The sequence below is a fragment of the Saccopteryx bilineata genome, chromosome 1 (genome assembly GCF_036850765.1).
Source record: "Saccopteryx bilineata isolate mSacBil1 chromosome 1, mSacBil1_pri_phased_curated, whole genome shotgun sequence".
Classification (NCBI taxonomy): domain Eukaryota; kingdom Metazoa; phylum Chordata; class Mammalia; order Chiroptera; family Emballonuridae; genus Saccopteryx; species Saccopteryx bilineata.
Window position 1 is genome coordinate 182318089 of NC_089490.1, and position 25832 is coordinate 182343920.

The window sequence follows — 25832 nt, forward strand, 5'->3', positions numbered from 1 at the left end:
CCACCACAGTCGGAGTTGCTGGAAGTCTGGTATATGTAGGTGCTATTATTTTGAAAGTATGTATATGTGTCTGTATATATCTCAAAACATTAATCCTATTAAATGTATGTGAAATACAGGGGTGGGGAAAGTTTAATACAAATAAACAATACAATAGTTGGCAAATACTACAAGAATGACCTCTGTGTTTTGCATACTCTCAACTGCAATCCTTTTGCCCCTCCCACTATATGTTTAAAGATCTACATCCACATGCTTATACAAACACAGGGGCATTGACAATTCAGTGTTGGTACTGATTGTGCTCTTTATGACAATATCTACTAGGTGAGAGACCTAAATAAATCTTGGGAGAGAGGAAAGTGGTGATTCAGAAGAAGAAATGGGCAAAAGGAGATCTAACCTAATCAGCCACTAATTCAGTGCGCCACCACTGGGCTTCCCCAGACCCACCATTCAGAGAGCAGCCCTGCCTGTGGGCAGCTCTCAGCTGTACAAATCACCTGGAACATAGTGGTCATGATGGCAAATTCTTTTAGGATTTTTTTCTCTGTGGTTCATTCTGAGAGACTTTCTCTACACTTTCTTCCAGTTCACTAATTCTCTCTGTTAAGTCTACTCTGCTCTTTAGCCACTGAGTTGTTTGTTTGTTTACTGAGAGTAGTTTTCATTTATAGAGATCTTGTTCTTTTAAACCCCTCCTGCCTTTTTGAAAATATCTTGTTCCTTTTCCCTGTATTTAGTTATTATTTCCTTAATAATTTTTTTTTGTATTTTTCTGAAGCTGGAAATGGGGAGAGACAGTCAGACAGACTCCCGCATGCGCCCGACCGGGATCCACCCGGCACGCCCACCAGGGGGCAATGCTCTGCCCACCAGGGGGCAATGCTCTGCCCCTCCGGGGCATCGCTCTGCCGCGACCAGAGCCACTCTAGCGCCTGGGGCAGAGGCCAAGGAGCCATCCCCAGCGCCCGGGCCATCTTTGCTCTAATGGAGCCTCAGCTGCGGGAGGGGAAGAGAGAGACAGAGAGGAAGGAGAGGGGGAGGGGTGGAGAAGCAAATGGGCGCTTCTCCTATGTGCCCTGGCTGGGAATTGAACCCTGGTCCCCCACACGCCAGGCTGACGCTCTACCGCTGAGCCAGCCAGCCATGGCCTATTTCCTTAATAATTTTAAATCTATTTTATGGTCTGTGTTTAATAATTCTGTTACCTGAAGTTCTTGGGCTATCTTCTTTTTTGTGTGTCTGCTGATTCTGGCAAAATGGTACGTGATCTTGTGTATTTTGTAATGTTGAGTGATGAAGTCATGTTTGATGGGGATTTATTAGTGGAAATTTTGTGGCTGGATTGAAAGCGAATCTCAGCAAAGAGCTTACACATTGGCTTTGCCAGATGTTCCAGGTCAAAGCCAAGGCCATTTTTCATGTTTCTCTCTTAGTTTCACGGTTCCTGGACCACAGAGTTAGTACATTTGAACCTCAAACCTTCCTCAGAGCAAATTTATGACAGTCAATTCTTAGAGCAGACCTTTTTGCTTTGTTTTAACCTAAAGGTTGGGCTGAGACTTGACTAAGATTGAAACCTTACAGAAGGAAACAAGGAATGTGACCGTGTAGTTGGGGCTGTGAGTGGGGGGTGCCTCAGAATGGGTCAGGAAAGGCATCTTAACATCTCTCTGACTTCCTCTCTTTTGCCACCAAATCTCCTTCCTTCTGACTGCAGTTCTTCTACATTTCTGAGCAAGAAACCTTCAGTGTTTAGAAAGGGCTTTTCTCACATTTTCGTGTCTTCTCATGCAGGTTTGTTTTTCCCTCAAAATATGTGCTTGAGGAGAGATGAAGCACAACAGCGAGCCATTGTCGGAGGAGACAATGCTGTATCTAGAGCTCTTTTTTTAAAAAATTGACTTTAGAGAGAAGGAGAGAGAAAGAAACATCAATCTGCTTTCCCACTTATTCCTGCATTCATTGGTTGACTCCTGTATGTGCCCTGGCCACGGGATTGAGCCTGCAACCTTGGAGTGTCTGGACAACACTCTAACCAACTAAGCTACCTGGCCAGGGCCTATATTTAGAACTCTTTAAAAATAAATGTGGTACACTACTCCCAAAAGTCTGTAATTAATGCTAGAAAGTGAGCTGGGAATGTATAGAAAGAAAAATATAAACACATTACCAAAGGCATCTAGGAAGACAAAAGCTTAGGGGTCTTTTGTTAATATAAATATATAGTAGTTATTTAAAAAAAAAATTACCTAACAGCGTTCTCTGCCACTGGTTTTGTCTCTGGCATTTTGGCAGCTCATACAGGCGTTGTTCGGGCGATTCATACCAGATGCCTGTGATAAAAATGCAGCCTGAGACCATGCAGCTGGGTACCATTCATTTTCCTTCCACGGACAGTTTCAGGACTTAAACACCGCGGCAGACTCGTAAAGGCTCGTCCCTCCCAGGAAGCGCATGCCCAGTCGTGGCAGCGGGCCGTTTGGGTTTCTCCTGCTTCGTGGTGTCAGTGGAGATGCTGTGGGAGTTCCTGGATTTATCAGTGCTAGGAAAGAGTTTCCAGAAGATACTGTGCAATTTAGGGAGTCAGTAAAAATGATACTCCCTTCCTCTCTGCAGTCAGAACCAGTTGAGAAATCAGACAGATGGAGATGAACCTATCAGCATTATTACTGATGATAGCTCAATTAAAAAATGCAGCTTGATATATAGCAAATGACTTCTAGCACTTTCTACCTGAGTTGAACTCAGCTACCCAAAAAACTGTAAGCCTTCCACTTGGAGAAGTCGTATCTGCGGTTAGAGTGGACCAGGCTATACCATCTCTGGTGGGCACGCTGATCAGAAAGCGCTCCTGGAGGCTGTGTTCTGACGATTTACACCAGAGGCTGTACTAAAAATGCTCAGCCTGCAGGGACCGATCCTTTTCCCAAAGTTACTAGTCAGAAAAGTCACTCCTCTCAACAGAACAATATGGAGTCGAGAGCAAAATCCAGCCATATGGAGACATGGAGAGGAGGCGGGAGAAGGGAGGATGCTCCGTTGTGCCCTCGAATCATGGACCAGTTTTATTGTGTCTGCATTGTGTCTGTGATTGGAGGCAGGGTAATCTCTGAGTGGGTTCTGTGGGATTCTTTCTCTGTGCCAGTGTGAACTCGTCCCCTGAGGCTGTTGCTGTAGGCCTTTCTTACTTGGTCGTTTTTATATGTCAGTTCAGTTTCACATGTAGTATGGGGGGGGGGCGTTGGCTATTCTCTTCACTGCAGCATCTTGGGGACTTTTTTTTCTTAGCTCTTTTTTAAAATATTGGCAAAGTTAGGAAGTCATTTTGCTATTGGCATCCCAGAAATGACAAGCGTAGGCTTGGTGCTGTTGGCATAGTTAGTGCAGGCAGGCTGGGCCCTCTGAACGTTCTGTTACTCATGACAGAGTGCTTGCTAGCGAGCCCTCGTGTTTCCCAGCCTCCACCACGGGTTTTGTCTTTATGATAAGGCCTGGAGTTGGGGCAAGTAGCATAAGTGAGAATCAAAAAACATTAGTGTTCCCAGGAGCCTTTAAAGGATTGTATTCTGAATTTTGATGCATGAATGTCCTTTCACAAGTATAAAAGCTAGAAGCATAATCAATCAGGGTTCTTCGTCATGATCAGCGGCTTTCCTAGGTGATGCAGACAGGCAAGTGATATGTGATTATCATTAGGTCTTGGATTTTTGGTGATGTTTGCCAGCTCTTAGGCCACTCCCGTGAGCAAGGTCAGGGCTTTTAACCCGAAGTGATAGGAGAAGAAACGAGGGCCTTATTGACTTCCCCTAGAACACAGGGAGGTCAGGGCCTGGTTAAAGAGAAGGGAGTATTGCCTCTTTCCTGTTGTTAGTTAGTTAGCATCAAGCACCAGACGGCATTCCTTTCTGTAATGTGTGCTAATTGTTCATTTGTGACAAAGTACAACAGGGAATTTTTCCTTCATAGCTTGTTGTAAACGATCAAGATACCTATAGTCATGCATAACCTTTGTTTACTTATCACAGCCAGCGAGCTATGTTACTGTTTTCTTGCTTATTCTCATCCATGGTTATATCTATGCAAAGAAGTTAAATGTATGTATAGGAAAGCACTTCATAAACTTCAAGCGGCAGGTAAATGTTATTTACCATTGTTATGATAGTCATATTCTTCACTTTGCATCAGTAAAAGATAAAGATAATACCATTTCATAGTGGCCAATAGGGTTGGACAGGGAGTGTTACTTGTGTAACACTCACCTGAAATAACTTCAAATGGCACATATCACATCATGAGTGACAATGATAAGAAGTTCTCAGTCATCGAAGTCTTTCAGAGAAGAACGAATGGAAAGATTACCTGTAGGTTTACAGGGTGAGGGAACAGAAAGCAAGATACATAGACAACCTTGGTGGCAGATGAAAGTATTTTCAAGTTGAAAAGATATATTTGGAGAAAATTATTTCTCCACCAAGTAAAAGAACAAATGTTCCTTTCAAATTCTTGATTTTATCTATATGTTGGCTATATGCAGAATATATACATGACAGTACAGAATTCCTTAACAGATTCTTTGCATGTTTCTAAGAGGGCTGTACCATGTAGTTCAGTACCTGCACAGGGGCCTTAGTGTGTCTCATGACTTAATGATGGAGTGGGGAGTCCTAGATAGATGTAGTGTATACAGTGTTCTCTGAACTGATCTTCAGTGACAGGAGTGAAAGCTTTGATCTGCATGTGGTGTACGAGCTAGCTTCAGTTTACGTGGCTCCAGCCTCCTGTGGGCTCTTACTGCCTTAAGGTTTGTAACATCTCACATCCTTTCAGGTGGAGAATTATCTACTGCTTTCTCCTTCCCCTATACTTTTTATTTAAAAAAAAAAATCAAACTTAAAGTTAAGAATAGTACAGTGAACATTCATCCTGTGCCCAGAATAATTTTTCCTTTTGGATGAGACATTTGAGAGTAAGTTGCATACTCTTGGCACATTGTCCCTAAATATTTCAGCATCTTCTAAGAACAAAACTTGTCTTCTATGGCCACTGTATAATGATCACACTCGAGAAAGTGAACACAAATGCAGTGTTGTTATCTAAGGCCCAGGTCACGTTCAGGTTTGCACCGCTGTCTCACTAGGAGCTTTTATTTTCGTCTCCCCAACCCAGGGTCCAGTCTAAGACCATACTTGTATTTAATTGTCATGTCTCTTTAGTCTCAGTTTTTTCTTTTCCTTTCCTTTCTCTTTTTTTCCACCTCCCTCTCTCCTTCTCTTTCTTTTCATGATGTTGACTTTTTTTTTAAGTCCAGTAGTATTTTATCTTATCTACTCTTGAAGAAAGCATACTTGAGGAGCTAGAGGGGCTTTGCCCGTGACCGTTTGGCTTGGTTTTTTTCTTTGTCCTTTAACCTCCATGATTCCATAGATTGCCATGAACTTCTTATGAGATGTATTCCTGTTAGATGTGTAAATTTCACGATAGGGTTTTCTTCCCAAAAATCTGTGATCTGATAGATTTTCAGAGGCTTTCCTCAGGACATTTAGGACATTCCTGGGGCTAATGAACTAGTAGGAGCACTTTTGACAGAATGGCATGTGTCTCTAGGAAATTGCTTCTGACATTCACAGGCCTTGTTCCACCAAATTCACTCTCCATCCCAATAGTGAGTACCTAGCTGGCATTTCTTTATTTTTTCTCCACTTAATTTTATTATTTTTTTAATGGGGTGACATCAGTAAATCAGGATACATATATTCAAAGATAACATGTCCAGGTTAAAGGAGGGGGAATTTTCTCTGTTAAAGATCCTGGCCTCATCCCAAAGTTTTATTCAAAAGGTATGCAAAAGAACAATGATTTTTCTAAAAACTTGATTCCCATGTGTACTTCATGCCTCCATCCATCTCTTCTCCACAAGCGATCTCTTTGAATGTCAAAAGTAGCTGCTGTCTTACAAGACAGGAAGTCATGGATGTGTGGTGGGCAACAGTGATATGGGGTGAAAATTGGTGCAATTTATTAGTTTCTGTCAACTTGTTAGAAGTATTTTATTTTTTGCTTGAGAATGGGACCTTTTCTCAGCCCCAGGCAAGCATACAGTGTTATCCAGGAGCGTTTTGCTTCCCTATAGAACAGAACATGCAGTAATATAAGCTTCCTGAGACATTAAGAAATATGATCTCTGTTTCACTGAGATAACACACTAATTATCACAAAAGGTGTTGGTTATCATTTAATGGAGAAATATTTTGTTGACATAATACATCATTTCAACACCTGTTGTGCCTTACTCTGGGTTGTAAATCCGGACGGATGGGCCTGTGGAGCTGTTCAGACCTTTCCACGTTAGCTTCCCTCGCCTCCTAGAGAAGCTAGCTAGTGAGAGCTTCAGTTGAGATGGGCAGTTTGCATTTAATAACACTTTCATTCTGAAACTAGTATTCACTAAATGTGTACCATCTGTTGAGTAATTTTTTTTTTAATTTACAGAACAATCCTGAGAAACAAATGCTTTTTACCTAACAGATAAGGAAACTGAGACCGAGAGAGGTTAGGTAATTTGTGCTAGGTCACACAGCTAATAAGTAGTAGAGATGAGATTTCGACTCAGGTCTTTCTGTCTCAGTTTTACCTCAGTTTGTCAGTTATTAGAGGTCCTCTTGGAGATCGAGTTAATCACCAATGAGTAATACCAAATTGGTAACTGTTGGGAATGTTGTGGGAAAAGGGAGTAGAGACCAGTTACCTTCACACCCAGTCTTGTTTCTTTTACCGGCTACCAACAACTCTCAGACTCCCCTATCTAACTTGGCTAACTGGACAAGTATGAGGCTCCTAGTACTAAAAAGTACTAGGCTTCAAGGATACAGAAGTAAATAGGACTCTGTCACTGGCTTTAATAAATCTGCACGGGGGGACATGAACCTGCCAGCATCTCCAACCTCCATCCTGAGTTCATCTTCCATACTAGGATAACCTGCTAAGAATGTGACTCTGACAGCATTCTGTTGCCTGAAATTGCTCAACACTATAGGAGTTGGGCCGTTGGCCTCCAACCCAAGAGGGAAGCCCAAACACAGGAGGAACACAGGAGGCTGGGTCATGTGAGAACTCTTTACCCAGGACAGAGGCAGGCCTAAAGCTGCCAAGGCCTAGGGCCTTTCCTTTCTCCTGCAATCCAGAGGTGAATGTCAAATCTTGGTATTTTGTGGTCCACGGAAAAGCAGAGAGGTCGCTCCAGTGCCACAAGCCAAGCTGGTCTAGGCTGCCCTGCCCACCAGGTAGGTGGAGGCAGGAGGAGAAGGGAATTCGAAATGAGAAGAAGGGGCCTCTGACACTTTGGACCAAGAACGTGTCCTTGCCCTTGATCCTCACCGGCCTGGGGAGTGGAATTGGTGCAGGAGGGCTGGGCGTGGAGAGGAACATTGGAACCCAAGGGCGCTGACGTTCCTCTTGCTCTTTTTCTGTGAAATGGATATTTTTTTTTCCATTGTGAAAGAGGCAGGTAAGCAAAAGAGAAAAGTAGCATTCCCTTCCTCCTTTTCCCTAGGCAATGCTCATGTGTAGGCATAAAGAACATACATATTTATGTGGGTGCATCTATATAAATATTTAATATCTGCCTACAACTGGTAACTTTTGATGGTAAAATTCCACTTTAAAAAAATTACCATAACTGACCATTTTTAGCAAGCTTGATTATCATAGCTCAAAAGTGTTTGTATTTGTTTTGGTTGATGATGAAAGAGCTCAGTGGTGAGAAGGGAAGGGGGGTGAGGAGACGGGGAACATTTTCTCTTCCACAGTGAGAATGGATCTGTGTGGCAGCCCTTGCTCTGAATATGAATCGGAGGGAGTTCATGTTTTGAGACAGATTTTTTATTAGCAGTAAGATAGAGACCTGTTGTACTGCCTTATTTTTACATGATAAATCTTAGTAACTATCTCTTCATAAATTAAAGCATTTACTTACCATACTATATCTCAGTCATCAGATTTGTTATAGCTGGCTTTCAGTTCACAGAATAATTGCCTTTTGTAAAACATCACCTTTCAGTCTTTGCTTGAATGCTCCAGAGGGATTGCTAACTGGGTTTCGGTGACCAGTCTAGCCTTGACACATTGCCTCTGCTTTGCAAGGAGGTTCTGATACCAGTTAGACAGACTCTGGGGATCACAGTGTTGTAAACCCACCAGTTCAGGGTAAAGTAGAAAGGGGAGAGAAATGGTGTGAATTACAGACTATTTTGAAAGACATACAGTTTTATTCCTTTGTGGTACATCACAAAATATTTCCTGCTATAGGTCCCAGAGACTGACTTTAGTGAACAGATTTATTTGTAATTAGTAGAAGTTGACATAAATGTGCTGAAATCCTAGGGAATCTTTTATTGACTTAAAATACGCAGCCGCCTTCATTCTGTTCACTTGCTTAGCAAATCCTTTCCTGATAGTTAATGTAGACTTAGAGTTCAGTCCAACCCAAATTGTTATCACAAATGCTCCTTATAAATTAGTAGCACTTATTATTCTTGGCTCCCAGTCTGTGAGAAAGGAGTCTATGTAATGTTTAGTTTTATATTGATTGGACAGATTTGAGAGTAGCAGTGTTTATTAATTAACTATTTGTCAGAAGAAAAGTACAGCAGTGGATATAAACATGTATGTATTTGCTGCATGGTCATGGTCCACATGTCCTCACATGCATACTTCACCATTCCCTTGCTCCTTTGAGTAATGGGGGGCTGCTCCCCAAAGGCTATAGTGCCTAGTGCCCCAGCCACCTGGCTTCTGACTGGTGAGGCCAACTGTGGGCTCTGATGAAAGACTGGTGAGGGTGGGGAAGAAGCCTCAGGGTATTTCTCCGTCCCTCTCCTCCTCCGACAGCATCTCTGGTAGCGGAGGGTACTGGGAGACAGGTGCGCACATGTCCAGCATCCTCTGCGTGCCCTGGCGGTGGTACCTCTGCTCCCTCTGGCCCTGCCCTGCGGTAGGAGTGGCTTCCTGCAGTGGACCTACGCCTAAGTTGACTCCCTGTGCCCTCTGCTGTCTCAGCTCTTCCGTCACCTGTGTGACGTCTAGGCATTAAATGTGTTATAGATTTTACATACTAAGAGTGGTTTCTTTTTCCTGACACATATATTTTATAGAACAATTTTACTTTTATTTCATAGCTTATGGGTGTTGATAAAGGGAAAGTTAAGTTATTCATTGCCTCCTAGATTAATGTTGCTTGGGATTGCCCGTAGATAATGGAGAAAAGAAGAAGAGAACAGAGGGACTCACTGCCGTCAGGGAGCTCAGTCTGGCTGAGGAGACTGCTTCAGCGGAGTGCACGGGGGCCGAGAGGGGCCAGCCTGGGGTAGTGATGGGACATCCAGGAGTCATGCTGGGGACTGTGATCTGGATGGAGAGGGTGAGGAAGAAGGGCACTTCCAGCAGAAGCAGCAGTTTGTACAAAAGCGTATCACATGTGTGGTTGCATGGGACTCGGCTGGGTTGGGGCAATGGAGGAGGAAGAAGCTAGAAGGGTAGTCAGGGGCTAAATCCCCACAGGCAGTGAAGATGCCACCAAGCACGTGGACATTACCCTTTGGGCGCTGAGTAGCGCAGAAGGAGGATCTCAGGCAGGGGAGTTGCCCAAACAGATTTATCTTTTAGAAAGGTCCCTCTTAAGTGAGTGCGGAGGAGAGATCAGAGGCCTCAAAGTGGAGGCAGAGAAGCCTGGCCTGGTCATTGTGGCAGAAGGTGTGGTTGGAGGGGTGAATTTTGAATGGAGGTCTGAATAAATGAGGGGGTTTGGGAAGAGGGAAATAATCAAGATACACTAAGAAAGTAGATGTGTAGAACGTGGTGATGGGGGGGGTGTATTGGGAGTTGTCATTAAATGATGATCCATTGTCCTTAGAGATCAAGGTGTGTTTGTTTGGTTAGGCTAAATAAGTCTTAAAACTAGAAGACTTTCTTAAATTGGGGTTACAAAGTGTGCTAGGAGGTCTTTTGCATTTTTCTGGGCTGTTTTTGCTGCCTTGTGCTCCAGGCAAATTTTCGGTCCCAAACACCTATGGTTGCAGCACTGCTTGTGTTTTACAAACAAGCCAAACAAGTGACTCTTCTTGAAAACCATTCACCATTCCCCTCTCAGCCCATGTCCTTTTCCTGGCTGTGTCTGCCCTGTCGCTCTCTGCTAGTCATGACTTTTATTGACTATCCCATGTCCTGCCCTTAATTATCATACCTTCCTTATCTTCCAGTTAAAAGAATTAGTCTAATTACTTATTTGATAAATCATTTCATGGGTGCTCGTGTCTAGGGGTTTCAGTAAAATATCCCTTACCAAAGGGGAAAGCCTGTAGGTCCACTCAATATTAACCCTCCATGTGCCAGAGGCCATAGAGTGAGTGTTCTACCAAGTCAAAAGAACAGCTTTGCCCTCGAGGGTCTCGCCATCTGAAAACAAACCTGTAGAGACAGAAACTGGCAAGAAGAAAATGTTAGAAACAATATGCCCCTTAAATTTTCTGCAGTAGAGTTTGCTTTGAGTTGCTGCTCTGGAGTTATAACCAGGTGGTATGGGTCTTGATAGCTAACACCATCACTCTATTCTTTGAAGATCTAGGGTGGAGCGTAGCAGTGGAGAGCCTGGGTTCTGGGGGTCTGACTTCCTGGCTCTGCCTCTTGTTATAAGTGTCACCTTGGCCAAATGACTTAATCTCTGTGAGTCTCAACATTAGCTATAAGATGAGGATCATAGTAGTGTCTGCCTCAGAATTGCTTCGAGGATTAAATAGTAAATGTATGTGATGTGCATAACACACCTGCTGACACAAGGCAGTGCATGATAAATACTTGTTCCCAAAGCTGAAGCAAAGTGTCCCCAGGCAGGGTTGGGAAAGGTGCTGAGTGAGTGCCAATGGTCACTGCTTTCCTCCCACCTGGAAGCTGTGTGGCTAACCCTGGGATCCTTTGTGGTCACATTATGTTACTTGCAAGAAAATTCTGGACCATGCTTTCTTCAGGACAAGTTAGTCTATCGAGTTTTCACATCACCTCTTTAATCACATCATATACATGATTGGTTGTCGCTTTGGGGCACTTCCAGAAACAAGTTTGAAGCAAGCAGGTGGCAGGTAATAACCTTAGAGGAGATTCAGGCATCGCTGCCTCTCTGAAACCTTCCCTTGATATCCATCACCTCCCTTCTCACTGGAGCTTAACACATATTAATTGAACACCACTATTTTTTAGTTCTGTATTGGGCTCCAGGGAGACAGGGATGAACAGACAATTCCCATCCTCATGAAACTTAGTGTAATGGAAATATACGTAAACAATTCCGTACACTGGGGTGCACACACAGACGGAAGCTCATAGAAGGTCAGAGCGGTGCCTGGGAAGAACGGTAAGGAAAGTTGCACAGATTTGGCGACATCTCAGGAGATTTTGAACGGAATAAGAATAGGGGAGTCAGCAGGTCAGCATGGTTTGTAAAGGAAAACTGGATCATGTGTGTGGGGGGGGGGTGATTGGAGATGAAATTGAAGATGCAGGCTCATTGAAGAGCTGGATCATGGACGAGACTGGCCTTTACCACGTGGGCATTGGGGGCTGTGAGTGACTTTAGACAACAGAATGCTGAAGATTCGCATTCTTAGCAGGTTATCCTAGTATGGAAGATGAACTCAAGACGGATGTTGGAGATGCTGGCAGGTTCATGTCCCCCGTATAGATTTATTAAAGCTAGTGATAGAGTCCTATTTACTTCTGTATCCTCGAAGTCTAGTACTTTTTAGGCATTTAAGAGATTTTTTAGAATAAAGACAGCCCAAGTTAATTTCCCAATTCTGCATCCTTTCATCAGAACATGCTGACCTAGACCTCCATCTGTCATAAGCAGCTTGACTAAGATCATAATAAATTCTTGTTTCTTGGCATTCTTTTAACTGGCACTCTGTTTACTAACCCCTCTGTGCAACTGTAGTGTGGTGATTGATGCTTATAATTCTGACCCTGAAGTACTTCAAGCCTTCTAAATCATCAAAAACAAATTAAAGTATATTCAGTATCGCTATAATGTTTTGTGTGTTTTACTGCATTCTTATTATTTGGAAATTCATGGTTTATCATGTTCCTGTGTACTTATTTGTACATAAGCACAGTGAGCGTCTGTGATCACCCACAACTGTGCTCTCCTCATAGTGCCTGCCCGGCACAGCAAGTTTAATATCAGTGTATGCTTAGAAATAAGCGAGCAAAACAGACCTGGGGCTTCTTCTTTCCTAGGAGGAAGCAGTGGTTAGGAAACTAGAGGGAATGATAACGCAAGAACTAGTGTGGACCAGCGAGTCGGGCAGTTTACAAGTGAGCCCACGCGGGGGCCCAGCACAGGAAGAGAGGGGCCTGAGGCAGGGGTACGGGCTTCACAGTCTTATGTGCCTTGACCCGAATCAGGAGGCCTGAGCTTGGCCGCAGGCTCCATCAGCTATATTTGTATTAAAGTAACAACTCTTCAGTAAAATGCCAAACAGCAAGTGAAAACATCAATAATTAGAGCATCCTGTTCCCCACGCCCACACATCTTTTCATGAAAATCATTATTACTGCAGAGCTGACAATCTGACTCGGCCCAGAGTGAAGGCCTCCTAATAGATGCTGGCTCCATTTTGGAACCTGGCTTCAAAAGAAAAAAAAAAAGGAGTATGATGTTACCAGGAGGAAGATCGGCTATTTGGATTACCTTTGGGGGGCTGTGTATTGCAGCAGTAGAAATGTCTCTTACATCTTGTACAGATTAGTTTTTCAAATCTGGGTTTGAGCAACAGGTTCAGCCTGTGTTGGGGTGCCTCCCTCACTGTCTCAGCCTGGAGAGCCAGTCCCCCAAGATGCAGGGATTCTGTTTGTCACCCTCTGGGCAAGGCATGGGTGGACTTTAGAGCTACCTTTACCATTTGCCAGCTCTGTGATTAGTATCTCTGGATCTTTGTCTTTTTCTGAAATATTGCAATAATATAAATTCCTTCTTGACCGAATTGCTGTGAGGCTGGATGCGAAAATGCTTAACTAAGAAGCCATGTATACAATAATAGTATACTAAATATACTAAAGCACATGATAAATATTCTAATAAAAATAGAAACATTTCATCAGTAAGCACAGTGTCCTTTAAAATTTCCCCACAGTACAATGGGGAAAGTGAACTATTTATGGAATTCCTACTGGAGAGTAGGTGTTCTAGCTGTTTGTGTACCCACCCCACGAGGTAACGTTAAATCCCTGTTTCAGAGATGAGGAGAATGAGCTTCTAGTCACCCAGATGCACAGTCACATAGCACAGCTGGGCTCCAGACCTGACTCCAGAGCTTGATGCTCTTTCTCCTTATGTCTATCTCATTGCAACCCTCCCTCCTCCAAAGTTTTTTGTTGTGTTTTTTTTTTTTTTTTTAGCAAGAGAGACAGAGCCAGAGAGAGAGGGATAAACAGATAGGAAGGGAGAGAGATGAGAAGCATCAATTCTTCATTGTGGCTCCTTAGTTGTTCATTGACTCCTTTCTCATATGTGCCTTGACCGGGGGGCTACAGCAGAGCGAGTGACCCCTTACTCAAGCCAGCGACCTTGGGCTCAAGCCAGAGACTATGAGGTCATGTCTATGATCCCGCCCTCAAGCTTATGAACCCGTGCTCAAGCCGGTGACTTCAGGGTTTCAAACCTGGGTCCTCTGCCTCCCAAGCCAAATGCTCTATGCACTGAGCCACTGCCTGGCCAGGCTCTCTTCCAAAGCTCTTAAAAGCTGTTCATATCCTTTTGTGCCGGTAAGTTTGCTAGCCATTTCTTGGCTATCACAGCCGCTGGTGCTGGTGCTGGTGGTCCAGAAGGCACTGAGCTCCCAGAGCCCCTGGAGGGACTGGCAGCTCAGGGAGGGTCCGGGCGCAGGGCACACTCAGACTCCACCTGTGGAGAGCTGGCCAGGCCTGCACTGATGGCAGGGGGGCAGGTGTGCCACATTTCCTAGCCCTTGAGGAAACAGCTTTGGCCCTTGAGTTTCCAGAAGTTTGTTCTTTCTCTGTCACAGTGTTTTCTAGCCTCACCGAGGTGGCTTGGTGAGCTGCCTCTCGGTTCCTCCTCCCAGGAATCAGTGCCTCATGAGTTCTGACCACTCCTCATTCTGCTTGTGGAGGGAGTGAAACTAAACCTATTCCATGTAGTAACCACTCTCCTGAGCTTTTCCGGGGACCCCCCACCTTTAGCTTTGATGCCAGGTATTGGGGGAAAAGATGTCTGAGGTGGCTTAATCACCCCGTGGTACCCACGACCGTATGTATTTTATGTTATATATAAAGTTTTCCCGGTTTCCGACCAGTCGAGTTGGCTATGAACTGGGGCTGCCCTCACGAAGAGCCAGAGAGCAGGCCTGTGGAAGGGCTGGGTTGCATGTCCAGAGTGGATGGCAGTGGGTGGGACGCACTCATTCAGACTGGATCTGAGAGGAACTGTGTCATGTTTCCGTAGGTTCTCAACAGGAGGTGTGTGGAGGCGGCCGTGATGACAGGCCTGGCGCTGAACTGCCACATAAACAAGAAGTCCTTGTTTGACAGGAAGCACTACTTCTATGCAGACCTCCCCGTAAGTATGCTTTGTGATCCACCCTCCCCGAGGTCTAGGAGCTGGGGGACTCGAGGCCGGGGGCAGGGCTGTGCCTCTCATGTTTTCCGCCTGAGCTCTGTCTGTCTCAGCGGGAAGTGCTGCTGGCCCTGATGAAGGCAGGTGCCCCCCGATGTTTACTGGATTGGAAGCAGTTGTCCTGATTGCTGACTCCTTGCTTAGCCTCATGCTTCTGGTGGCTCGCTCCTAATTGAACTGGGAGTGGAAGAAGCCAGTGTTCCCAAACTCAGGCCAGCCGTGGTGTTTGGCGCTAATTGCCTGTTAGGACAAAAGCTAACTCTGGGGCTGATGCAATGGCAAATGTGTCCTGCAGCTCTGTAGACATAGTGAGAGCTTCCTTCTTTTAAGTTGAAGTTCCCAATAATAGGACTGTCACCCCTAGAGGCATTTCTGTCATCTCACAAGGAGCGAGTAAGTGGACGATAGTAAGCAGAGACATGAACTGGAAGTTAGACTAACAGTAGTAATTGACTGAGCAGTAAACCCAACATTAACCTGCCTTATTCTTAAAATTAGTATTTTTCTTTCAGAGAAGCCAGTGTGAACTGGAGCCAGTTTTTTAAATAAAACTGAACAGAACCAAAGCGAATGTTGAATGGGTTTCCCCAAATAAGGTTTCACTGGATCGGAGCCTCTGCTTCTACATGCGGCCCTCCCTTGGATTTAGAAAACAGTAGTGGTGGTATTGCTTCCCGTTCTCCTTCAAGTGGAGACTGGGGTGAGTGCTTGCTAGGGGCTGAGAGCAGGAGGCACTTGACATGAAAAGTCCAACCACAGCCTGGATTCCCCACTTGCTCCTGCTTTTCCCTCTGGCTGCCAGCCATTTAGCGAATTCTTTTCCATAGTATGGAAAGGATGAACCACATTTTTTGCATCTTTTAGGTGTGATGACCAGTTTGGTTAAGGCAGGAGATTTAGTAATAGGTAACTAGAATGAGCTGTTGTGATTAAACGTGGCTTTCTGTTCCTTCTGGCCCAGGTAGCTTAGATAGTCCATAGTTAGTGTTGCCAAATATCACATGGAGCATACTTACACTAAAAAAGTACTCATTATTTATCCAAATAAACAATTTATTCAAATTATTCAAATTTGAATTTAACTGAGCATCCTGTATTTTCCTTGGTGGCCTTTCTCAGAGTTTAATTTTTATAAATTGAGACTTCCTGCTTTCACGCAGAGAGAGAGTGAGTTGGCCTAAAGCAGTGGTTCTGAAAGTGCAGTTTCCTGGGCCACTCGCATCAGCATCTCCCGGGAACCTGTTAGAAATGTAACTTCTCAGATGTCGCCCAGACCTGCAGAATCAGAAACTCTGCCCGGTGGTTCAGAAGCAGCTCCTAGCGTCCTGGAGCACAGACTCTCGAACCAGAGCGTCCAGAGTCCTGACGTTGATGCTTCCTGGCTTGGTGACTGGCCAAGGCCCCTGATCTCTCTGCACCCTGCACCTCCTCCTGGGATTGCTGTGAGGATTAAGAGGTGCACAGTACTGAGAACACAGTGTCAGGGACCCCCGTGAGCCTGCAGCCTCTTCGGCTGTTATTCTCGGTGCTCCTTTCTTAGTATTGACCTGCTGTCTCTAGCATGTGTTGATGCATGTGTGCATTTGAAGTCATTCTTCCTCTCCACTTGGAAGGAGATGAGGGAGTCCTTGCAACATCCGTCAGTAGTTTAGTTCTGTGTGCTTGCCATTAGCTGAGTGCGAGTGTCCCGGCATTTTCTGGCCAGAGGAACAAGGAAAGTTGGGTCAGGGAAGGCAGCTGGCACAGTTGGTTAGCTTAAAGAGCAGGAACGAAACAAGCTTCTACGGACTAGCATCTGCTGTCAGCCGTGCTGAGGGTAGAGAGCAGACTGCTTAGCCAGCACTTCCCAATAAGGCGGGTCTGTCAGGAGCCCAGTAATGAGATGCAGGTTTAGGCTAATGAGCTAAGTGGAAACAATACATTATTTTCTTAGAGGCTGCTGACAGTGAGATTATTGTGATTCCCCAGAATGGTACTTCAGTAGGGAAGATAGGATTTGTGTTTATTGCATAATTATTTTGGAGGGGGACGTCCAGAGAAGGGAAAGGGGAAAGCCAGGAGAGTCTAGGCTAAATTATAGCTGCAAGGCACAAACTAATTTTTCTTCTCCTCCTTTTCCTTTTTAGATTTGTTTTGTTATGTTGTGTTTTTAAGAAAGCCTATAGTTTTGTGACATCAAAAGGAATAGTAAACCAGACCCAGCTTTTCTTTATGTGCCAGTGACTGTACCCATGTCTGTGTCCAGGCAGGCTACCAGATCACCCAGCAGAGGCTCCCGATCGCAGTGAACGGCAGCCTGGCCTACAGTCTCTGCGTGGGGAAGCAGCAGACTCAAGTGATCAACAAGACGGTGAGAATCAAGCAGATCCAGCTGGAGCAAGACAGCGGCAAGAGCCTCCACGATGACCGGCGGTCAGAGACGCTCATCGACCTGAACAGAGCAGGTGGGCTTAGAGGTTTTCCGTTCCTTTTCCTCTCAACCTCCCTTCCCCCTCTAGTGTCCCTAAAGCAATGGAGGGCACAGGCCCAGGAGCCTAGCAGATGGAGACCAAGATGTCAGCCCTGGTCCTGGCATAGCTGGCCAGAGAGCTGGGATTACTACTGGGCTGGCTAACAACTCACACTTAAAATCAGACAGAGTAGCCACCGAGTCACAGACTCAGCAGCTAGGTATCTTAAGCAGACTTTAAAAGAAATAAACCAAAGTTAAAAATCAAAGTGAGGAGAAGGAGAGAAGCAACTCGGTGTCCTTCAGTACTGCAGAGGTTTCCAAAGACGTCAGCCTGACCTGTCTGCTGACCAGCTTGGAAAGCTACTCCAGTCAGGCTGATCTGCCTCTCATTCTTTCGTCCGTCCCGTAGGAGTCGGCCTTCTGGAAGTGGTCCTGGAGCCCGACCTGTCCTGTGGAGAAGAGGCCGCAACAGCTGTCAGGGAGCTGCAGCTGATACTTCAAGCCCTGGGGACCAGCCAAGCCAACATGGCAGGTAGAAGCCACACGAGCCATGTCCCCTCCTTTACCTTCTCCCTTTCTGCTTCCCAGGTCTCCTTGCACTTAAGTTTCATTCTCTGCATCATCTACATTGAAGCGGTTTACAATTTATGTCTTTTTTTCTTTTTGCCTTCCTGATTTTTTTTTCCTTAGGATTTTCCTTGGATTCTTTTCCCAGCCCTTAACCAAAGTAAACACACTAACAGCAACAGCAGTGCAGAGGCACTGAGCCCAAGAATGTGCAATCAGAGGACAGAGGAGAAGACATTTCCTCTGGCGTCATGCATCACAGTGTTGTGAGGGTTGACAGTTGTGTCTTTCTCAGAGAGAAGATGCTGTTTGTCCAGAATACAAACACAGTTTGTGGCACTGGGTGGGTGGCACTTCTTGTCAGTTGATGCTTTTCTTTTGGGTCTCTTTCTTGTCCCTCTTTTATAGAATTTTCATCCACATACAGCTGAAGCCAAATTATGTAAACTGTAAGCCAAGGTTATGGTTTCATAAAACGTCATCTTTGAGATAAACTCTTAAGCTCAGTATAAATATAGGAGGAAATTAAAATTAAACAACAACACAAAAAAAACCACATGTACCCTTGGAACCAAACAAACTACATTTTAAGTATTTGCACATTAGGTGTAAAGATTACACGTGTTGGTCCAGCTCAGTCTGTGGCTCGCTCTGAGTGCTGCTTTGCTGGCCTGGAGGTCCCTGGAAGCTAGTCTCTTCCATGGTTTTCTGTTCCCCAGGGCTTTTTAAAAAGTTCTGCCATGCACAAAGCATTCCCTGACAATGTAGAAAGGATACAGATTCTGCATGTAAGAAGCCGTTCATCTACAGCTCGCTACAGTGGTGTATGAGCAGTCTCCAGAGAAACAGACCAATAGCATGTGTGTCTGTTATACATGTACGTTTATATAGAATGAGGTTTGTTATAAGGAATTGGCACATGTGATTATGGGGGCTGAATGCCAGATCTGCGATCAGGAAGCCATGAGAGAGCTCTTGCAAGAGAGCAAAGTTCCAGAAGAGCTGGTAGTATAGTTCCGGTTCAGGTTCAAAGGCCTGGGAACCAGGAGAGCCCATGGTGCAAGTTCCAGTCTGAGCCCAAGTCCAAAGGCAGGAAAAGACCTATATCCCGGCTCAAATACAGAGGTAGTGAATCCCCCTTCAAATGTGCCTTTTGTGTAGGCCTTTCATGGATTGAATGACTCCTAGCCATGGTGGGGAAGGCAGTCTGCATTAGTCTATGGATTCAAATGTTAATCTCTTCCAGAGACACCCTCACAGACACCCAGAATAATACTTAACCAAAATCTGTGCACCCCGTGGCCCAGTCAAATTGACACACAAAATCAGCCATCACCAGTGATCACAGTGGGTACCAGTAAATGCCATTGATGACTATCCATCTCCCTGCCAATTTGTAATGCTATTTACCAACCTTTTTATGTCATGTAATGTATTTTATGCTACAAAAGGACTTCTGAATCTGTAATGCTACATTTGCCACATGGGAAATCTTACAAGCAACAAATTGTTACATCAGAAGCCTGGTACAAGTTAATCTGAAGACAGAACTAGCCAATTTGCTATCTCCTTTAAGCTAAAGACTAGAAAAACGCTAGCCACATGAGTGAGTAGCGTAAAGGTTAGCTGCCTACAAGTTTGCTTTAGAGAAATGAGGCTCTGTTTTAGCGTGGAAAAACTCCATTTTAGATTTATGGCTCATGCTGCTTTTTTATCCACAGAACATAAATGAAATATGGGCAGGCTGAATGGTTATCTGTTTATACACTAAGTGCTGATTCTCTATTGCTTTAAAAAAAAGTTTTTATTATTCCATTCTTCTTCAAAATAACTGTGATTTCTACTAAACCCTGTGGAATAATAAACTGGCCACCTGTTAGCTGAGAAATGACCCCATCTGGGTCCTTGCCAGGAGATAAACCATAACGGCAAGAATGCATCAGTTCAGTGACAGCTGAGCGGGTTCATTAAATGGTGTTTGTTGTGACACTTTCTGTTGCTTTTAAATACAAACCCACAGCTTTGCCTGCGGAGTGGCTGTGCTGGTTCCAGAGTGCCGCGGGGAGCATAGGTCTGCCTAGCGTGTGCAGGCGTCCAGCTCATCGTGCTGTCAGCGTTTTCTCAGCCCCGACCCCTTGGCTCCCACCACCATGGGGCCACCGCAGCCTGGAAACTGAGGGCCACTCCAGGGAGGACCAGTGGAGCCCCAGGGTGCTTTGGGAATGACTTTTAAATTCCGCTGGGCTGTGATTCATTGAGTTCCTGATAGTTTGACTGATAAGTGTAGACTAGACCAGCTCAGCCCGGGTTCCAAGTCATTTTCTTCTCAGTGGACATCTGCCACTGTTTCAGATCCTCGAGGTGGTCTGTTGAGTTGAATATGTACCTGTGAAGACGTACTAAATGTTTTGATGGTAATAATATAGTTCAGTTTAATCATTTAGCATGTGCTCATTTTGATTCACTAAACATTTTTTAAATTTTTCTCATTTAAACTTGACGACATTCCTGAGAGAGAGGTGTTATTGTGCCTGTTGTACAGGTGAGGAAACTGAAGCTAAGGAGGTTTCATTATTTGCCCATAGCTCACAAGAAGCAGCTGAGCTAGGATTTGAGCCCTGCTGTGTGACTGCAGAGACCTATTTTAAGCACTGCCCCACACTAACTCCTGGTGGCAACCACGGTGGTGTCCTAACTGCCATAGGTGACAACTCAGAAAGACAGTAGCACAGAGCGTGGGTGCCATGGGGCTAATGGCGCCAAGGGCCCAGGGGTGGGTTCGAATCCTGTCCTACCACTTCTGGCTGTAGGAATCTGGGCAAAGGGTTTGATTTCTCTGAGCCTCACTTTCCACACTTACAAAATGAATCCCCAAATAATTGTGTATGGAAAGGAAGAAACCAAAGAGGAAAGAATCACCCAAGTCTTTAGATAGAGTGGAGACAGCTAGATGGTGTCCCTGACACAGGATGGTCCACTGAGACTGGGCGGTTGGGAGAAGATGCTCTTGTGGGAGAAAATCAGGAATGTGTTAAGTTTAAAGGCCTGCAGGGCGTCAAGTGGCTTTGTCATTAAAACTAGATGGTAGGGGGCCTGACCTGTGGTGGCGCAGTGGATAAAGCGTCGACCTGGAAATGCTGAGGTCGCTGGTTCGAAACCCTGGGCTTGCCTGGTCAAGGCACATATGGGAGTAGATGCTTCCTGCTCCTCCCCCCTTCTCTCTCTCTCTCCTTTCTAAAATGAATAAAAAATAAAAATAAAATAAAATAAAATAAACTAGATGGTAGGGAATGAATGAGATAATGTGTATAAAGCTTATCTCAGCTCCTGACAAATAGCCCATGCTCTCTAACTTAGGTATTTTTAACAATAGTGAGTAGTATTGCTTTTGCCAAATCACCACTCATTTTAGGTGAATACGCTTTGCGAAATATGTTTGATAAAATTTGGTCACTTTTTCTCTTTGTCAAACCTTGTTAGGTTCTGCAGAGTATTCACTGATCAGAATGAGATCTCTTAACAGGCATCTCACTAAATCCTCAGGCCCCTGCTGTTTATGGAAACAGCTTTCTGTCCCGATGTTATATTTACGATGTGTGAATGTGCTTTAGAAAAAAAATCGTAACTGCACCATATCGCTGTGCTCAGTGGTGTAGTTCTGTAGCTTTGCTGTTACAGATCTCTACTTCTAGGAGGTAGAAATTGAGTTTGATAACATTCCCGTGACGAGCGAACGAGGGCCCTCCCTCAGTGCTGCAGAATGCCGCCAGTAACCCTGATGGTAAGGCTGCTGCGCACTTGAGGCAATTTAACTTAATCTGTTTAAAAGGTATTTTGTCTTCTCTGGATAGAATATCTTTTGTTAATGTTTGTTACTGTGTTTGGATCCAGGCGAGGGAACTCTCTCTCAGCACTGCAGGGAACTAAATGATTCCTCTCCGACGTGTGTATGGTGTGGCCTTCTCCGGGAGAGGCTACAATTCATGCTTTTATTCCATTTCCAAATTAGAGTTCTAATTATGGAAGATGGTTTCGTTCTTAAAAGCAAGTGAGGTCCTATACAGGGTTCCCAGAGTTCCAGCGAAGTTGTCTCTCGGGTATAGAGGTTTGGTTGAGTGGAGCTCAGCTTACCTTGGAAGTTTTCCTTTGAGCTGAATGGTCCTTTCAGATGATTCAAGCTGCAGATTAGTCCTACGCAGACAGAACTTTAGAATTTACCAGGAACCCACTGTGAGACAGCCACCAGCCTGCTTACTCATTGCTCAGGAAAATACCAGAGTTCTGGCTTGTTCAGCAAGGTATTCATTTATTGAACAATCACCATGTGCCAGGCCCAGCTTTGGGTTCTGCACACAGCAGTGAAAGGGGGATTGTTCCTGCCGTATTCACGCTGCTCAGCTTATATTCACGAGGGAGGAAAATTCATTGACAAACAAAACAAATACAGTGACAAGTGCATTAAGGACATAAATAGGGTGCTGTGATAAAGAATAACGTTGGGAGGTGAGGGCCTCTCAGAGGAGGCGGCGTTTATTTGAGAGCTGAAGAACAGCTGCAGACCCGCCCAGGCTAGAGCCGGGGGTTGAGCATTCCAGGGAGAAGTTAAGGCAGAGTCCCTGTGTGAGAACAACGCTTAGGGTATGCTCAGAGTTAGCACAGGGAAAGCGGAGGGAGCAGGAGCATGGGGCGTCAAGTAGGACTGGAAAAGTGGGCCGGGGCAGATGACCAGTAATGGCAAGAGTGGGCTTTATTCCAAATGCAGTGCGAAGCCACTGAAGGGCTTGTAAGCATGGAATGACGCAGTCTGGGTAATGATTTAGAAAAACGAGTCTGGCTGCCTTGTAGAAAGTGGATTTCAGAAGGGTAAGAGGAAGCAAGGAGACCAGTTAAGAAGCTTTTGTAATAGATGAGGCTTTTGTGGGCGGGGCTGGCATCAGTGAAGATGGAAAGATCAAGATGGGTAGATTCAAAATGGTTTTTCAAAATAACAGGATTTGTTAACAGGCTGGTATGGAAGACGGGCAGGAAGCAACCAAAGATGCCTTTAAGGAAGGCTGAGGAACTAGGTGGCGGTGCTATTTATTGAGATTGCAAAGGTGAGGATAGAAATGGCTTGGTGGGGTAGGGGGCAAATCAGGATTTAGTTTTAGAAATTGAAATACCCATGAGACCTCCAAGTGGAGGTGTCAAGCAGACACTGGAGGTCAGTGTGGAGGTCGGAGTAGAGGTCTGGGCTGATAGATGAGTTTGGGAGTCAGCAGCAGTAGATGGTATTTAGTCTACACACCCCCACAGTGAGAGTGTATGTAGAGACGACAGTCCTGAGTTAGGATGGGAAAGAAAGCACCAGCGAAGGAAATGGAAATGGAGTGTTTTGGGGAGGTGGGAGGGAAACAAGAGCATCAAGTCATGGGAGCTGAGAGGAGGATATTTCAGGAAGGAAGGATTAGTTGGTATATCACATGCTGCTGAAGTATCCCGTAGGTGACAATGGAATGTGTCCTTTGTCCATTGGATTTGGCAGTGGGAGGTTGTCGGTAACTTTGACAAGGCATTTCCCGAACTGAAGTGGGTTTAGAAGTACGTGGAAGGTGACATCATGGAGATAGTATGTGCACCAAACAAAACTTGTTTGCTGGGATTTGCTGAAGAGGGAAGTGAAGAAATGATAGATGAACGATGGAGAGAGATCCAAGGGGTTCATTTTCTGTGTTTTTCATGAGAAATACTATTGCATATGTATATATCAGAAGTTGTGCTGAGGACGGGAGAGGAATGACTGGTGTTGACACAGGAGATGGCTGAGTGAGTGATGTCCTTGGGAAGGCAAGACAGGTGGGAATTTAAAATCCGGGCCCATTTTGCATAGGCCTGCCATTCTGGTCGTCAAGATAAGATTGATTCAGAATAGACTGTAGATATGTGCTAAATTCTGTGGTACTGCTTGTGTATATTCTTTTTATTTGTTTGTTTTTCTTCAGAGACAGAAAGGGGGGGATAGATAGGGACAGACAGACAGGAATGGAGTGAGATGAGAAGCATCAATCATCAGTTTTTTGTTGTGACACCTTAGTTGTTCATTGATTGCTCTCTCATATGTGCCTTGACCGTGGGCCTTCAGCAGACCGAGTAACTCCTTGCCCTAGCCAGCGACCTTGGGTCCAAGCTGGTGAGCTTTGCTCAAACCAGATGAGCATGCACTCAAGCTGGCGACCTCGAGATCTCGAACCTGGGTCCTCCGCCTCCCAGTGTGACGTTCTATCCACTGCGCAACTACCTGGTCAGGCTGCTTGTGTATATTCTAATAATTCAGAGAGCCAGCAGTGGAGGCCAGCTTATTGATAAGCGTTTTTAGGAGGAGAAGGTGATCACACTTAATTGGAACCCTGAAGAATGAGCAGAGGTTAAAGAAGAGACAGGAGCGCTGATGGAGAGATCACGTGGGAGCCAGCGGGGGCGTGTATGGAGATGGCTCCACTGGTTGGCGGAGAGCTTTCTCCTGGAATGCGTAGAAACATGGGTCATGCCAACCAGGTCCAGATGAGGGCTCTTAAATACTATGCAGAGGACAGGAGATGATCCACTAGGAGCTGGCCTTGTTCTTGAGCAAGCAGGAATGCTGAGAATGACATTGCGGCAGGGTGGAAGTCAGAGCCGCATTGTGGGTGACTGGACAAGGAGGGGTTGCTGTGGTAAAAGTCAAGAATCTCTGGTCTGGGCTTGAAGTTCTGAGTAGTCGGGCGAGGGTGGCAGCAGTGTCTATGGAGAGGAAGTGAAAGTATGAGCGATAGTTGGAGGGAAGAGCTGATAAGATCTAGTTGTCTGTTTGGATACAAAGGACAAAGTAAACAGAAGCAGAAGATGACTTCAGTGTTCCAAGACCAAGAGTCTGTTGATGTCAGGAATAGCTGGAACTGTTTGAGATTCGAGTAAGCGCAAATTGTCCAAATGGGGCTATAGGGTTTGTAAAAGTGTTGAGATGTCAGCTAAAGACGTGATTTCCTAGCTGAAAGGCCCCTTCTCCCTGACTGTCAGCCGCGTGGGGCTGCATTCACAGAGGGTGAGCCCTTCCCTTCCCGTGGGGCTGAGTGGGGAGCCGGGCAAGCAGCAGCCTGCACTGTCTCGAGCCTGGAGCCGGCCCCTCAGTTCAGCAGCGGGGGAATGGCAGGGACCAGTGCCCAGGCTCCTTTCTTGGCATGGGATTTATTTTTACCATTTTATTATTTTAATATGCATTTGCTGTGGAATATAAGAAGATGAATTTCTATATTCAGACTATCAGACTACTTTATTTTTCAGTTTAAATACCTGCCTAGGAAAATACAAATCCAGCATTTTGTCTTCTTATCCTGTCCTAATTTAAATACTGTAAATGAAATTGGAAAACAGAGAATCTGAGCCTTACTTTGTATGGTATAAAAGCTGAGTGTTTCTTCACCTCCCTATTTGTCTTGGGATTGTGCCTCCCTGTCCTCCATAAGAGCCCCTGAGTCCTCTCCACGTACCACCTGCTCCCTTAGGGGGTGTTGTTCTGAACCTGAAGGGACCTTCAGGGTCAGAAAGGGTCCTCCCAGGCCAGTGGTGCTCCCTCCGAGTCCCACCACAGCCTTGCTCCTTCACCAGGGCTCTGTGGGCTGCAGCAGGTACTCACAGCAATCAGGAAGTTCTCGGGGCCATGTTTGTGGAAGGCAGGGGTCATTACCGCACCGAGAGGAGGAAAGATGCTCAAGTTTATGGCTCTTGCCCTTGAGCTGTCAATTCTCAAGGACTCTCTTATAGATCTTCTGGAATCACTGTGGGAAATCTACATTCCATTGGAGAGCCGTATAGGGTTATCAGATAGTCATTTCTGCGGCCTTCCCGATAGCCCAGTGCTAACACTTTGAAAACAAAACAAAACAAAACTTGAGAAGAAAGCTGCTGAGTAAATCTCCATTTTAACAGTATTCTTTTTCCTGTTTGGCACAAAAGAAATGAGATTTCCCCAGCTGGTTTATCCAGAATTTCTCCTCTTTTCTGCATGTGCACAAATGCACATAAATGCAGGTGCATGCACACACACTTCAGATGCTTCAGGACCAGAATTCTCTTAATTGGACAAAAAGTACCAGCCATGTACTTGAGCACCAA

General features: G+C 45.1%; 1 protein-coding gene across 2 annotated transcripts in view; it reads left to right on the forward strand.

The window, feature by feature from the left end:
* Positions 1 to 25832, forward strand: part of GATB (glutamyl-tRNA amidotransferase subunit B) — a 67206-nt gene that overhangs the window by 9559 nt on the left and 31815 nt on the right. For both annotated transcript variants that reach the window (XM_066280871.1, XM_066280880.1), the window contains exons 3-5: positions 14513 to 14626; positions 16929 to 17127; positions 17545 to 17667. In XM_066280871.1, coding sequence (XP_066136968.1) covers positions 14513 to 14626; positions 16929 to 17127; positions 17545 to 17667 — 436 coding nt within the window. The remainder of the gene's footprint in view (positions 1 to 14512; positions 14627 to 16928; positions 17128 to 17544; positions 17668 to 25832) is intronic.